General features: G+C 45.5%; 1 protein-coding gene across 12 annotated transcripts in view; it reads left to right on the forward strand.

The window, feature by feature from the left end:
- Positions 1 to 2,466: 2,466 nt before the first annotated feature.
- Positions 2,467 to 15,789, forward strand: part of CNTRL (centriolin) — a 108,570-nt gene continuing 95,247 nt past the window's right edge. For 6 of the 12 annotated variants that reach the window (XM_051842356.3, XM_051842466.3, XM_051842453.3 and 3 more), the window contains exons 1-3: positions 2,467 to 2,617; positions 10,799 to 11,049; positions 13,123 to 13,253. In XM_051842356.3, coding sequence (XP_051698316.2) covers positions 10,830 to 11,049; positions 13,123 to 13,253 — 351 coding nt within the window. In that variant the 5' untranslated portion in view covers positions 2,467 to 2,617; positions 10,799 to 10,829. Of the gene's footprint in view, positions 2,842 to 10,798; positions 11,050 to 13,122; positions 13,254 to 15,789 lie in introns of all 12 variants that reach the window. The other 6 variants (XM_089301750.1, XM_089301761.1, XM_089301751.1 and 3 more) reach the window with 4 other exon arrangements.

Raw genomic sequence — 15,789 nt, forward strand, 5'->3', positions numbered from 1 at the left:
AGAAGTTGACACCTAAAATCATCCATTATAATGTTCATACTACCCAAGAAATATATAGATTCAATGCAATCTCTATCAATATCCCAGTGGTGCTCTTCACATAGAAAAAAGAATCCTAAAATTCATATGGAACCACAGAAGACCCCAAATAGCCAAAGCAATCTCGAGAAAGAAAAAGTTAAAGGCATCACACTTTCTGATTTAAAATTACAAATTAAATAAAAATAAAAAATTTTGAAATAAAATTATATTACAAAGCTATACTAATCAAGAAATAAAAACAGACACATAGACCAATGGAACAGAATAAAGTTTCCATAAATAAATCAAAACAAATACAATCGATTAATTTTCAACAAGGGCACCAAGAAGTAAACTTGGGATAGAATAATTTCATCAATAAGAAATGCTGCAAAAACTGGATTTTCAAGAGCCAAAGAATGAAACTGGGCTTATCTTTTTATATCATACACAAAAACCAACTCAAAATGGATTTTAAAAAACCTGAAGTGAAGAAATGCAACCATAAAACTTGTAGAAGAGAATATAGGGTAAAAGCTCTTTGACATTGTCCTTGGTTGGCAATGTTTGAGTATTACACCAAAACCTCAGCTTCAGAAACAAAAGTAAATGAGACTATGTGAACTAAAAAGCTTCTGCACAGCAAATGAAAGAATCAACAAATTAAATAGTAACCTACAGATTCGGAAAAAATATTTGCACACCATACATCTGATAAGGGGTTAATAATCAAAATGTATTTATAAAAACAACTCATGTCTCAAAACAAATATCCTGATTTTAAAAATTGGCAAAGGATTTGATTCATTGGTTTTGGTACCACGGAAGTATGATGAGTTTTAGCACAAACCAGAATGGACAACATGAAAATAAATGTGGATGGTGCCCCCTGTTGGAAGTCACCTGAATTTCCTACTGAGGTAAAACCATCTCGTTTGCCTTAATGAAGACTTAAGTAGCTGCAGCAGTTTATAATAACGTCCCTCTTCCTACTTTAACTTCACTCCAGATTTTGGTGCCAACCATACTGAATTAATATTTTGATACTACTTATGCTCAGTCCATTCATAATGAATTAAGATCCAGTTCATTGCCAAGCTCCCCTCACCTCTCTCTCTCTCTCTTTTCCTGGGGTTTGCAAAGTTGTGCTCTTTGCCAAGCGAATTTTTCCCCATCCCCACACTCCCTGACTAAACTCTTCTCTTTCAAGCCAGGGACGAGACAGAACTTCAAGCAAACAACTGCCTAGTAATAAAACATATTGAAAACTTACTAGGTAGGCATTGTTCTAGATAGCTTCAAACACATTTTTATAATTATCAAGAAAACCTTATCCCATCCCATAGATGAGGAAACAGAGACACAAACAGATGGAATTTCTAAAATAAGCTGTGTGGATGGGCATTTGGCCCATGGTTTTATGATGCTGTCTGGGCGGTATCCACATGGGAATTCTTGGGTTCCAGCCCGGGCTCTGCTGCCCGCCCAGCTTCCTGCTAACGTGCACTCTGGGAGGCAGCCGCTGATGGCGCAAGCGCTTGGGTCCCTAACACCCATGTGGAGATCCAGATGGAGTTCAGGCTTCCACCTGGCCCTGCCAGGACTGTTCAGGGCATTTGGGGAGTGAACCAGCAGATGCAAGATCTCTTTCACATAAACAGTAAGTAACATCAAGGTATAAAGAGGGGCCATGAACTCTGCTAAAGCACGACACAATGAAGTTAAGGATCATGCTGGCTGAGACTCTCGAGCCACACGCTGGTAAGATAAAAATGCAGTAAAGTGCAGGCAGGGGTTGCACCGAGATTGCCGGAGCCAGCATTGCACAGCCTTGGACGGCAACGCCAGCCACGTTTATCCGGGAAACTGGGAGGCTGGAGTGAAAGGTGTTCTTGGTGACAACGTTTCAGAAAACAAAAACAAAAACAAAAACAAAAACGCATGGCATTCCGGGGGCATCCAGACGTCTGCTAAATTCCCTTAAGATGTCTGCTGAACGTCTACAGCGAACGTAGCACATTTTGGGGCGCAGGCTGGACTCGCTCCCCCGACCTCCTATGGCGCCTGGCGCCCCACCTGCCTCTGCTCCGACATGCAGTTGCGTCCGGACGGTTCGGTCCCTCAAGAATAGAATTCGCCTCAGAAATAGCCCAGCCGGGAGAAGCGTGCAGCGAGGCACAGGAAGTCAGGGCCGGCCGGTAGCACTCGGGCTGTTCTCTGACTCAGCGACGTAACTGCCTTGCTGGTTGGCGCCGCCAGGAACCTGTCCTCCGGGGGACTCCGCACCCCAGGGCGTCGCGACCCGAACGCTGAGGCGCCACAGCCCGCCGGGCTTGTGCGGCGCGGAGCCTCGCACCCTGTCGGCCCCGCGCGCGCGGGCAGCTGAGGCGGCAAAGACGACGACGGGGAAACTCCTCCCAACGGCCCCGGGGGGGCGTGGCCAAGGAGTCCCCGCCCACCCCCGCGCGCGCGGCCACTCGGCAACCGGCACAACACAACAAAATGGCTCCCGCGCCGCCCGGCGCCTGAAGCGAGAGGCCCGCACGTCTCCCGCCCCGCCCCGGTCCGTGGGGCTGCTCGGTTGGGCTCCTGGGCGGTGAGTGCTGCGCTGGTCGAGGCCGTCCTCCGGGGTCCAGACCGAGCGGCGGGGGCTGGCGGCAAAGGCGAGAAGGCCAGGGCCAGGCGTGGGCTGCGCCGGCTCCGGGTGGATCCGGGGCGGGGGCGTGTTGCCTGGGAATTGGGATTGGACGCCAAGGATGGGAGGGCCCGGAACGGGCGTGGGAAGGTGGGTGAAGTAACGGGCGCGTGAGAGGAGAGGAGGTAGGGGTGGTGGGTGGTGGGGCGATGGAGGACGGACGGCTGGCCTGTGGGAAATGCGGAAACTGGGGCGCGGCGCCGAAAAGAACGGGGGTCGCGCCAGAATGTGGGGCTGCGGTGGGCCAGGTGTGTGGGAGTGGCTGGGGTAAAGGATGGCTCGGGTATTCCGACAGGTGTCCTGGTGTCAGGCAGAATGAAGAACCTGGAGACAGAGATAGTGGGACGAAGTGCTTGAAGAAGGGGGAAGAGCGAATTTTGAAACCTCTCGGACTTGAGTTCAAGTCTCTATTCTGCCACCTTGTGTTATGTAGCCGCGGCCCCGTGACTTTCCTTAACCTTTCCTTGTTGATGAGAATAATAACTCAAGACTTGAGTGATCACTATGTGTCAGATACAGTTCTGGGTACTTTGCGTGTACACTAACTCACTGAGAATTTTCAGTAGCTGGTGTGAAGTGAACCCTAGTTTAAAAGTGGTGACACTGAGTACCAGAGAGGTTAAATAGGTGGAAAATCTGAATTTGAACTCAGGCCGTCCAATTGTGGAATCCTAAGTTCTCAAATGTTACTTGCTAACTGTCACCTGTTAAGTGAGGTCAGTAATTCTGGTTCTATACAGCATCTATGAGAATTTAATTTTGATAATATATCTAGGATTTAGTCTTGTCCTCTGTCAACACAGTTTTGTGTAACAGCAAAGAAAAATAGAAACAGAAAAGAAAAATAGAGTCTCTGCTCTTTTGTAGCTTATAGCCTAAGGAGAAACAGGCACTAATCAAGTAGCTTTGCAAATAATTTAACTCGCTAAGTATTACAAGTGTTATAAAGGAGACTACTTAATGCAGAGGCCATGTATAAAGGAAAAATACAGGCTTGTTATTAATCCTTAGATGCCCTGCTTTCTCAGCTCTGTGTTCTTGGGCCCTAGAACAGTTCTTGGCATGTAAAAGTTGCTCAGTAAAACTGAATAGCTAAATTAATGGAAAGAAGTGTGAAGCTTGGATTTTAGGGTATAAAATGAGCTGAATGAGAAGATGGGAGAGGGGAAATCAGGTTGTTAATAGGATGGAGAAGGACACAGGGGTCTGAATGTTAGAAAAGGCCAGTAGGGGCCAGCGCCGCAGCTCACTAGGCTAATCCTCCGCCTGTGGCACCGGCATTCTGGGTTGGGTTAGTCCTGGTTGGGGCGCTGGTTCTGTCCCGGTTGCTCCTCTTCCAGTCCAGCTCTCTGCTGTGGCCCGGGAAGGCAGTGGAGGATGGCCCAAGTGCTCGGGCCCCTGGACCCGCATGGGAGACCAGGAGGAAGCACCTGGCTCCTGGCTTCGGATCGGCGCAGCGCGCCAGCCGTAGCAGCCATTTGAGGGGTGAACCAACGGAAGGAAGACCTTTCTCTCTGTCTCTCTCTCTCACTGTCTAACTCTGCCTATCAAAAAAAAAAAAAAAAAAAAAAAAAAAAAAAGGCCAGTAGGTAGGTCCTTAGTTTTGGTTGTAGAGGTATGGGTGGAAATTTGAGTATTTTTTTGAAGGGGGAAATTGTAGGCCAGAGTTTTGGAGAATGGATTAGGCTGTCAGGGTAGTTCCTGGGATGAAGAGAGATGAGTAGTTTGCGAAGACAGGATGCATATGGAAGTGTTAAGGCAGGGTACTGGAAGGCACTGTAGAATAATAGAGACAATATGATGTGAAGGCACTAGGGCAGAATTTTGTGGGGAAAATGTGGCCATCAGAATGGGATGAAGAAGGATAGAAGGCAAACATGGGCATTGCAGAGGGCAGTAGCTTTGCAAGGAGTGGCTGCTTGGAGGCTTTGAAGGCGAGTAGGAATTGGCATATTTGAAGGGGCTAGAACGGGTTAAAGAGTATTTCAGTAGGTAGGAGGGCATGGGACAAAGTAGAATTAGAGGGAAGGATATGGAGAGAGAGATGGAAGTTAAGGAAGAGGGGTGGATATTGCATGTTAGGGTGGCCCGAAGAGCGAGAGATGAAAGGTTTGGGATTATCAAGATTTGCCTGATTTGGCGATCAGAGAAGATGGAAAGTTGGGAATGTTAGGAAAGCCTGGATAGAGGTGGAGTTTGCCATCTCTCCTGAGCTGTGATGGACAGGATTGCTAGATCGGGGCAAGTGTCTTGGCTTGGAGGTGACAAGATGGGTAGCGTTTCATTGTCTGATCATAGGATTCTGATTATCACTTCTAACTGGTGGTTTTCTTTTGGTCTGCAGGCCATCTTCTGGATGTTTAAATTATGTCTCCGGCTCTGAACTTGTTTTGCTTTCTTTCAGTTTATCCTACCCCTTCACTCTCTTTAGCCCTGCCTCTCAGCTGTATGCTGTTTTCTCTACCTGGTCACTGTTCATATGATTACAGACAACATCTGAGGGTTATACTACATCCCCATCTCAAATTTTTTTTAAAAGACTTATTTACTAGAGAGGCAGAGTTACAGACGGGGGTAGAGAGAGAGAGGGAGAGGTTCTCTGTCTTCTGGTTCACTCCCCAAATGGCTGCAATGGCTGGAGCTGGGCTGATCTTAAACCAGGAGCCAGAAGCTTCTTCTGGGCCTCCTACACAGGTGCAGGAGCCCAAGTACTTTGGCCATTCCTCACTGCTTTCCCAGGCCATCAGCAGGGAGCTGGATCTGAAGTGGAGCAGCCAGGACTCAAAGTGGTGCCCATATGGGATGCCAGCGCCACAGGCAGATGCTTACCCTACTAAGCCACTGCGCCAACCCCTTTCTCTCCTGAATTTGTATTGCAGGATTTAGCTCTTCTGGGCATAGTTTCTCTAAAATAATGCTCACCATTATCAAACACTGTAAATCCTGAAGCCCAGTTCACTGAATTAGCTATTCTATGAGGTAGACTACATACACTTGTTGTTAGTCCAGGCTTTATAGGAGCTATGGCAATCCAGCGGATCTGGGAATGCACTGTGATTTGGGAACCATCATTTAGTCTTGCACTTTAGTCTCAATTTCTGGATTCTATTCTATTATTTTTTAAAATATTTTATTTATCTGAAGGGCAGAATTAGAGACAGAAGGAGGGACACAGAATCTAAGAGATCTTCTGTCTGCTGGTTCACTTCCTAAATGGCCTCAATGACCAGGTCTAGGCAAGACAGAAGCAAGGAGCTTCTGCCAGGTCTCTGACATGGATGCAGGCACCCAAAGACTTGGGCCATCTTCTGCTGCTTTCTCAGGCCCATTAGCAGGATCAAAAGTGGGGCAGCCCGGACTCCAACTGGCACCATGCCATGGAATGGAGAAGGATATATGAAATTCGGTCTGGACCCTGTTCTTCCTCTTTTATTTTTAAAGTTTCTTGCCTTTATGAAAACTACATATGATAATGTGTCATCCATTAATCCATTTTGCTCAGGAAGACGTAAAATTTGACCACTGTAAGCATATACCTCTTAACTCTTTTCAAGTTTGAGAGTATAGTATTCTTATGTAGAAGGGCAATGCTGGTACGGCTGAGCACTGGATCAGTATTGCTAAGAGACTTTCTTCTGTGGCAGAAGGGTGTGATATAAGATCCCCAAATTTTCCACACTTTGAATTTAGGACCAAAAGCCTTGTGGTAATGACATAAGTGGCAGTTGTGTGAACTTAGGGGGAAGCTTTTCTTTTTTTTTTCTTTTTTTGACAGAGTGGACAGTGAGAGAGAGAGAGAGAGAAAGGTCTTCCTTTTCTGTTGGTTCACCCCCCAAATGGCCGCTATGGCTTGCGCACTGCGGCCGGCGCTGCGCTGATCCAAAGCCAGGAGCCAGGTGCTTCCTCCTGGTCTCCCATGCAGGTTCAGGGCCCAAGCACTTGGGCTGTCCTCCACTGCCTTCCCGGGCCATAGCAGAGAGCTGGACTGGAAGAGGAGCAACCGGGACAGAATCAGCACCCCAACTGGGACTAGAACCCGGAGTGCTGGCACCACAGGCGGAGGATTAGCCTAGTGAGCTGTGGCACCAGCCAAGGGGAAGCTTTTCTGATCATATGGATAGTTTAGAATGAGAACATAAAGAATTTCAGACACATACACATTTGCAGCCTAAAACAGTTAAGTAGAATGTTAACAAGAGGCAGTTAGCCGTATGGTAATGCATGTCTGTGAAATAACAGTTGACTTTTAACAAACAAATGTGGCAGAGTTGTTCCAACTGATCAGTCACGTTAAGAGGCCAGGTTGTGATTTCAGTGGTTCTGTCTTCATATAAAATGTTCTGGATTTCCTTCAGGAGTTGTTTTTATAGTGTATGTCATCCATTAATTCAGTCATTTAGTGGCATTATTTGCAGTCTGTGTTAGGCACAAGGCTAGAGAACAAAGCAAACATAACTTTGACTCTAAAAATCTCAGTCAGCTGTATGGCTGATAAGGAAGAGCATGGGTTTTGGAATTAAATTGGGATTCAAGCCTTAACTTACAATTAGTTATGGAGATAGAGACAAATGGTTTACTCTCTTCATCTGCCTTTTTTTTTTTTTTAAGGATTTATATATTTACTTGAAAGAATCACAGAGAAGGAGGGAGACACACACACACACACAGAGGGAGGGAGGGAGGCAGGGAAGGAGGGAGGGAGATCGAGAGATCTTCATCTGCTGGTTTACTTCCCAAATGGCCACAACAGCCCAGGGCTGGGCCAGGCTGAAGCCAAGAGTTTCTTCCAAGTCTCCCACTTGGGTGCAGGGGCCCAAGTACTTGGGCCATCTTCCGCTGCCTTCCCAGGTGCATTAGTGGGGAGCTGGATTGAAAGTGTGGAGTAGCTGTGTCTCTAGCCAGTACCTCTATGGGATGCTGATACTACAGAAGGTGGCTTAACCCTCTGTGCCACAGTGCCTGCCCCACCTGTTCATCTGTTAAATGGGAAGTAATAACATCTGATCCCAGAGTTGTTGTATTTGGTTCTTTTTGTTGTTGTTGTTGTTGTTTGTTTTAATAAAGACTTATTTATTTATTTGAAAGGCAGAAGAATAGAGCAAGAGAGAGAGAGAGATCTTTCATTTGCTGGTTCACTCCCCAAATTGCTGCAACGGTGGGAGCTGGTCCAGGCTGTAGCCAGGAGCCCGGAGGTCCATCTGGGTCTCCCACATGGGTAGTATGGGCGCAAACACTTGGGCCGTTGTTCACTGCTTTCTCAAGTGCATCAGCTGGGACTTGAACTGGGACTCTGATATGGGATGCTGGCATTGCAGGTGGCAGCGTAGCTCACTGTGCCACAACACCAGCCCAAGTATTTGGTTCTTTTAATGGATGATACACATGAGCTCATCACAGTATTTGGTACATGGAGAACACTCAAGAACAGTTCTTATATCCTTTGGAATTTTGAGTGGTTAGAAAATCCATTTTTTTCCAAAGAATATTAGAGTATTGGAAGTAGCCAAAATTCATTTGAATTCAAGTTTACTGAATAAAGTTAGTGATCAAAATGGTAAAATTAAAAAATGTTGCAGCTAAAGTTATAGGTCTGATTTTCTTGTGGGACTTACAAATTAGTTCTGAAAGCAGGACCCAGAAAGGAATTTCAGAAACCTTTTGGGCAAAATCAGCATTCCTGGAATGACCACATGATCACTGAAGGGCATGACATTTGCTGAGTGCTGGGTGGTTGAATACATTAATGGAAGCCCTCGTGTGTGTGTGTGTGTGTGTGTACTGTGTATGCTTCAGCCGTTTTAAAAAAGTTTCTTCGTGGGCCAGCGCCGCGGCTCACTAGGTTAATCCTCCGCCTTGCAGCGCCGGCACACCAGGTTCTAGTTCCGGTGGGGGCGCCGGATTCTGTCCCGGTTGCCCCTCTTCCAGGCCAGCTCTCTGCTGTGGCCCAGGAGTGCAGTGGAGGATGGCCCAAGTGCTTGGGCCCTGCACCCCACAGGAGACCAGGATAAGTACCTGGCTCCTGCCATCGGATCAGCGCGGTGCACCGGCCGCGGCGGCCATTGGAGGGTCAACCAACGGCAAAAGGAAGACCTTTCCCTCTGTCTCTTTCTCTCACTGTCCACTCTGTCTGTGAAAAAAAAAAAAAAGTTTCTTCGTAATCATACCTTGTATAATACCCATGTGCCTGTGAAGGTATGTTATAAATAGAGAGAGGAAAAATCCAAAGTGGTTTTCGTGTTCTCACCTCTCACACACCATGTAATACAGTGCTCCTGACGCCAAATTATGGGGCTTGTTTCCCCACACACCAAGTACTTCTCCATTGGACATCAACTAGGTGTCCTTTTCTTCATTTCAATCCTGCCACCATCCCATGGGACTACCACTCACTTCATATGTAAGTTGCAAGTTGTAGGTTGTCATTCATCCTTGTGACCAACCAGCCATAAATTGTACCTCCCATATCCCTTTCTTGGATTCAATTAATGTGCTAGAGTAGCTCATAGAACTCGAGGAGATACTTTACTTCCATTAACCCACTTATTGTAAAGGATTCAGATAGTAGCAGGTGGAAGGGAAGTATAGGCAAGCTGTGGGGGGAGAGGGGTGGCACAGAGCTTCCACACTCTCCAGCATACCAAGCTCCAGGCACCTCTTCCTGTTTAGTTACTTAGAAGCTCTCTGGACTTTGTCATTTTTGGTTTTATGGAGATTGATTATGTAGGCATGGTTGCTTACATTCTTGGCTATTGGTGATCAGTTCAACTTGCAGCCCTTCTCCCCTCCCTGGAAGCTGGGGTGAGGGAGTCCCAACCCTTTAATCCAAAGGCTTTCTAGCAATTAGCTTCCATACTGAGACTATTGGCCACCAATCATCGTATTACCATGCAAAAGACACTATTATTATACAGATCCCGAAAATTTTAGTAGCTGTGATGTGTGTGTGTGTGTGTTTATATATCTATAGATACATATATCTATAGATATATGTATCTATATATATAGAGAGAGAGAGTGGGAGTAACTTTAAACATATACAAACAAAGAGAAAAACTTTAAACAAATTAAATTTAAAACAGCTAAGATTGAGCAAAGAATAATTCATGAATTGACTAGCCTTCAGAATCGGAACAGTTCAGAGAACTCCATTTTGCAAACATGGACAGGCTTCATTTATGAACTGAAAATAGAAGTGAGGTAAGGAAACCAGCTTGCTTGGTTATAGCTCATTATTTGCCTTATTTGAACATGGTCTAATCAGTTGGCTGCCCATGATTGAAGTTTGCTCCTGTGATTGGTTGAGGCTCAGCTATTTGTCCCAAAAGTGTAGTTCTAAGCTAGGCTTTCAGTTCATTAACATATTAAGTTGCATTACAGTTTTTTTTTTTTTTTTTTGACAGGCAGAGTGGACAGTGAGAGAGAGAGAGAGAGAGAGAGAAAGGTCTTCCTTTGCCGTTGGTTCACCCTCCAATGTCACCACAGCCGGTGCGCTGCGCCGGCGCACCACGCTGATCCGATGGCAGGAGCCAGGTGCTTCTCCTGGTCTCCCATGGGGTGCAGGGCCCAAGTACTTGGGCCATCCTCCACTGCACTCCTGGGCCACAGCAGAGAGCTGGCCTGGAAGAGGGGCAACCGGGACTAGAACCCGGTGTGCCGGCGCCGCAAGGCGGAGGATTAGCCTAGTGAGCCGCGGCGCTGGCGCATTACAACTCATTTTATAGATACTGTTTAAGCAAGAAAGGAAGATTCTTCAGTGTTAAATACTGCTGGTTACCAGATGTTCTCAGCTTCCTGCATCCTAGGAAGAGGCCTAGTGACCGTTAGTTCTGTCCAGTGATCTGAGAACACAAATGATAAGTAGCACTGCCTGGAGCATTATCAATACTAGACCCTCTGGAGATCTCTCTTCCCTCTGACAAGGTGCTCAGCAATGTTTGAAATAATGCTTCATTGGTCTCAAGTAATATGGGTCCTGGCATCTATAGCCTCTGAGTTGTGGTCTTGAAAGTTCTAGAAACAAATGAATAGTTTTGATAGCTCTAAAAAAGATAACCTTGTTAAATATACTAATAACTCTTGCAGGTTTTGATGGCCTCCTGGCTCTGTTGCTGCAATGAAGAAAGGTCCTCAACAAAAAGTCATCTCCAGAGCAAAGATGCCACCATCATCTCACTCTCCTAGTCCACCATCTCTTGTGTCCAATATGAGATCTAGGTCACTTTCACCTTTACTTGGATCTGAGGCTTTGCCTTTTTATTCTGGAGGACAGTGGTGTGAGCAAGTGGAGTTTACAGATGAAAGTGGTATGCTTTTAGACTACCAAGACCATAAAGGTATCTCTGTTAATCTAAGAATTTGTCTGACCCCACTTACAAGTGGAAAGGGGTATTAGGGAGCTTATACTTTTCGTTCATATGTACCATCTAACCTAATGGCCTATTGGTTTTTTTTTTTATTCTTTATGTATTTTTTTTCAGGCTTATTCATTTGTTTGAAAGGTAGAGTTACAGGGAGAGAGGAAGATGGAGAGAGAGGTCTTCCATCCATTGGTTCACTCCTCAGATGGCCACAACAACCAGGACTGGACCAGGCCAAAGCCAGGAGCCATGGCCTGTTGTTTTCATTTTAGAGAAATTGTGCGAGGACATTAGAAAGATTGAGGTTTCTGGGTGGGGGTAAAGATGTCTGACAGGATTAGGGATGTGGAGTTATGTGGAGTTTCCAGAAAAAGGAAACTTGCTTTCCTATGCAATAAAGCTCGTACTCCAAACTTGCCATCCTTCTGAGGTAGTGGGAGGGCACATTGTCCACTTCAAAATAGAATGCCTGGATTCAGTATAAAAATATTATTCATACTTGGGCTATGCCAGGCTGCTTATATTAGCAACTGCTTATCTGTGATGGACTGATTTCCACATATGGGAAATACCATTTTTTTTTAAATTTTATTTATTTATTTGGAAGGCAGAGTTACAGACAGAGGCAGAGAGAGATCTATCCGCTGGTTCACTCCCCAGATGGTCTCAATGGCCAGAGGTGTGCTGATCTGCAGCTAGGAGCCAGGAGCTTCCTCCAGGTGCCCCATGCAGGTGCAGAGGCCCAAGGATTTGGGCCATCTTCTGCTTTCCCAGGCCATAGCAGAGAGCTGGATCGGGAGTGGAATAGCCGGGTCTTGAACCGGTGCCCATGTGGGATGCCTGCAGCACTGTAGGTGTGGCTTTACCCACTATGCCACAGTGCCAGCTCCTTTTATTTGTTCCTTAAAGCATTCTGTAAGTCTGAAAGTCAGTTTTCAGAAGTGCTTTATTCTTTGCTAAGTCATAAAATCACAGCCATCAAACTCTGTTTACTTGTATATCTGATCTGATAAACATTATCACTATTGAGTTTATATTTTACTGCCCTTTATGCTCTTTGGATTGGCACATTATTTCTAATTTGATTGATATCATTTTGAGCCAAAATAAATTTAAATTAACTTACCAGCAAACATAAGGGAATCTTTGGCCCACAACTTGGATCTGAACCCAGGGTCAATTTTTTCTTGACTCCTAAAGCAAGAACAAAGAGGTAGTTTTTCTTTTATGGTTATTTTTGTTAAATCTAATATGGCTTTAACATTGTTTGACAGAAATATCCAAGAAGATTGTAAAACAGGGTGTGTTAGATATCAAGTTAATATTTTATCTCTGTAACATATCTTTTGATCGTCTTTATTTAAAATACAACAAATTTAGAGTTTCTCATTAGGAAGACAAATCAGGAAAAGAATATGTTTAAGAATTTCTGTGTTCTTGAACTTTAGTTTGGAATTTTTTAAAAAACTAACAAGTAGTGTCAGTTTACTTTTAAAAACTATCACGAGGGGCTGGCATTGTCTCATGGGGGTAAAGTCACTGCCTACAATGTGGGCATCCCATATGAGCGCCAGTTCATGTCCCAGCTGCTCTCCTTCCCATCCAACTGCCTGCTAATGGCCTGGGAAATGCAGCAGAAGATAGCTTAAGTGTTTGGGCCACTGTCACCAATGTGGGAGACCAGGTTGAAGCACCTAGCTCCTGGTTCAGCCTGGCCCAGCCAAGGCCATTGTGGCCATCTGGGGAGTAAATCAACAGATGGAGAATCAATCTCTCTCTCTTTCAACTAAATACATCTTTTTTAAAAAAATTTTAAATGTAAAGCATTTATCACAATTGGTACACAGCTAGTACCTAAAAGTAACTGTTATCATCATGATTATCAAATGCTATAAACTAAAATATTATTAAAACATTAGAATTAGCCAGCTCTTAAAAATTTTACATTTTCATATTTAAAATGTTTGTGTTATATAGCATCAAAATGACTTGTTTTTCAGAATAACCATATTGTCCTCTCTTGATAGTGATCTGTTTCTTTAATTTCAGGAGCTGATTCGTGTGCAGGTGTCCGATATATTACAGAGGCCCTCATTAAAAAACTCACTAAACAAGACAATTTGGCCTTGATAAAATCTCTGAACCTTTCACTTTCTAAAGATGGTGGCAAGAAATTTAGGGTGAGTTACCAACAACTTCTGAATCTAAACATTGTTTTTAATTGTCTTGTGCCTTAAAACTACAAAAAAGAAACAGGAAGATGAAGATTTCATCCTAACGTCACCTAATTTGTAATCGGCTCTTCAGCATTTCCAGTGAAAGTTCTACATCAGAAGTATGACAACTCTAAATTCAAAAGCTCCCGTTACCCAGTGTTCTGTTCTGTGCATTGACTACCTCTAGATAAAGAAAGCTACAGCTTCCCAACCAGATTACATACGATTCCTACTTTTGTAAATCGTTTTATTGGAACACAGCCAAACTCATTTGGCATTATCTGTGTCTTTTTGTATCACAATAACAGAACTTAGTAGAGACAGTTCCTGATATAGAAAAGTCTAACATGATTTTTCAACTTCATAATAGTCTAAAAGTTTACTTATGCATCCGTTCTGTTTTTCATTTTCACTGTGTTATTCACTAAATTACATGAAACAATCAACATTTTATTATAAAATAGATTTTATGTTAGATCATTTTGCCCAGTTGTAGGCTAATTTGAGTGTTCTGGGAATGTTTGAAGTAGGCTAGGTTAAGCTATGATGTGTGGTAGGTTAGGTATATTAAGTGCGTTTTTAGCTTATGATAGGTTTTTCAGGATGTAACTCCATCATAATTTGAAGAGCATCTGTAGTTGCCACAGAGATTTTATGGCCCAAAAAAACAAAACTCTATTGCCTTGCCTTTTATAGAAAAAAAAAAATTGCTATCCCTGCTCTAGAGTGTTTACTACTTTACTCATGACTATATAACATATACTCTAATTTCTTTATTTTTTTTAAAGAGAATAAGATAACCCAAAGGACTTTCTTCTTCTTCTCCCTCCTCCTCCCCCTCCTCCTCCCCCTCTTCCTCCCCCTCCTCCCCCCCCTCTTCCTCCCCCTCCTCCCCCCTCCTCCCCCTCCTACTCCCCCTCCTGCTCTCCCTCCTCTTCTCCCTCCTCCTCCTCCTCCCCCTCTTCTTCCTCCTCCCCTCCTCCCCCTTCTTCCTCCTCCTCCCCCTCTTCTTCCTCCTCCCCTCCTCCCCCTTCTTCCTCCTCCTCCTCCCCCTCTTCTTCCTTCTTCCTCCTCCTTCCTCCTCCTCCTCTTCTTCTTCCTCCTCTTTCTCCTCTACCTCCTCCTCCCCCTTCCCCCTCCCCTTTTCCCCTTCCCCCACCCCCTCCCCTTTCTTTTCCCCCTTTCCCTCCTCCTCCCGCTCCTCCTCCCCCCTCCTCCTCCCCTTCCTCCTCCCCCTCCTCTGCCTTCTTCTTCCTTCTCCTTCCCCTCTTCCTCCTTCTTCCTCCTCCTTCCCCTCTTCCTCCTTCTTCCTCCTCCTCCTCTTCTTCTTCCTCCTCTTTCTCCTCTACCTCCTCCTCCCCCTCCCCTTCCCCCTCCCCTTCCCTCTCCTCTTCCCCTCTTCCCCCTCCCCTTCCTCCCCTCCCCTTCCTCCCCTCCCCTTCCTCCCCTCCCCTTCCTCCCCTTCCCCCTCCCCTTCCCCCTCCCCTTCCCCCTCCCCTTCCCCCTCCCCTTCCCCCTCCCCTTCCCCCTCCCCTTTCTCCCTCCCCTTCTCCCTCCCCTGCCCCCCTTTCCCTTCCCCTGCCCCTCCCCTCCCCTTCCCCCTCCCCTTCCCCTTCACCCTCCCCTTTCCCTCTTTCCTCCCCTTCCCCCCTTTCTCCCTCCCCTCCCTCCTCCCTCCTCCTCCTTCCTTCTTTCTTCTTCTTTTTTTTTTTTTTTTCTTCTCCAATTTATTTATCTGTTTGAAAGGCAGAGAGAAAGAGAGATCTTCCATCCTCTGGTTCACTCCCCAAATGGCAGCAATGGCCAGGGCTGGGCCAGGCTGAAGCCAGGAGCCAGGAGCTTCTTCCAGGTCTCCCACATGGGTGCAGGGGCCCAAGGACTTGGGCCATTTTCCACTGCTTTCCCATGTGCATTTACAGGGAGCTAGATCAGAAGTGGAACAGCCAGGACTCAAACCTGTGCCTTGCAGGCAGAGGCATAACCTACACCGAGTACCAGCCCTACCCTAATTTCTTTAATTGGAAACATAAAACTTAGATTCCTGACATGTTATTAACAAATTAATTCCAGAAGGGCAGAGAGCTAAATGAAAACAGACCCACCAGCAAAAATTCTATTAAAGTATCTGGAGGGGTGTGCATTTAGCCCAGTACTTAAGATGCCAGTTAAGACTCCGGCTTCCTATAGTGGAGGACCTGCATTTGTTTGGGCTTTGGCTTCTGACTCAAGCTTCCTGCTCATGCAGACTTTGGGAGGCAGTGGTGATGGCTCAAGTAACTGGGTTCCTGCATTTGGGCTAGTTTCTGCCTTTCCCAGTCTGGCTGTTGTGGGCAATTAGAGAATGAACCAATGGATGGAAGTGTATATGCTCGCTTGCGTGTTCTCTCTCTCTCTCTCTCTCTCTCTCTCTCTCTCTCTCTCTGTTTTTCCTTCTCTACCTCTCAAATTTTTTTCAGTATCATGAAAGTATGTAGAAGAATACTTTTTAAATCTTAGCGTG

The sequence above is a fragment of the Oryctolagus cuniculus genome, chromosome 1, assembly GCF_051225735.1.
Source record: "Oryctolagus cuniculus isolate XC-2025 breed Fujian yellow rabbit chromosome 1, ASM5122573v1, whole genome shotgun sequence".
NCBI classification, from domain to species: Eukaryota; Metazoa; Chordata; class Mammalia; order Lagomorpha; family Leporidae; genus Oryctolagus; species Oryctolagus cuniculus.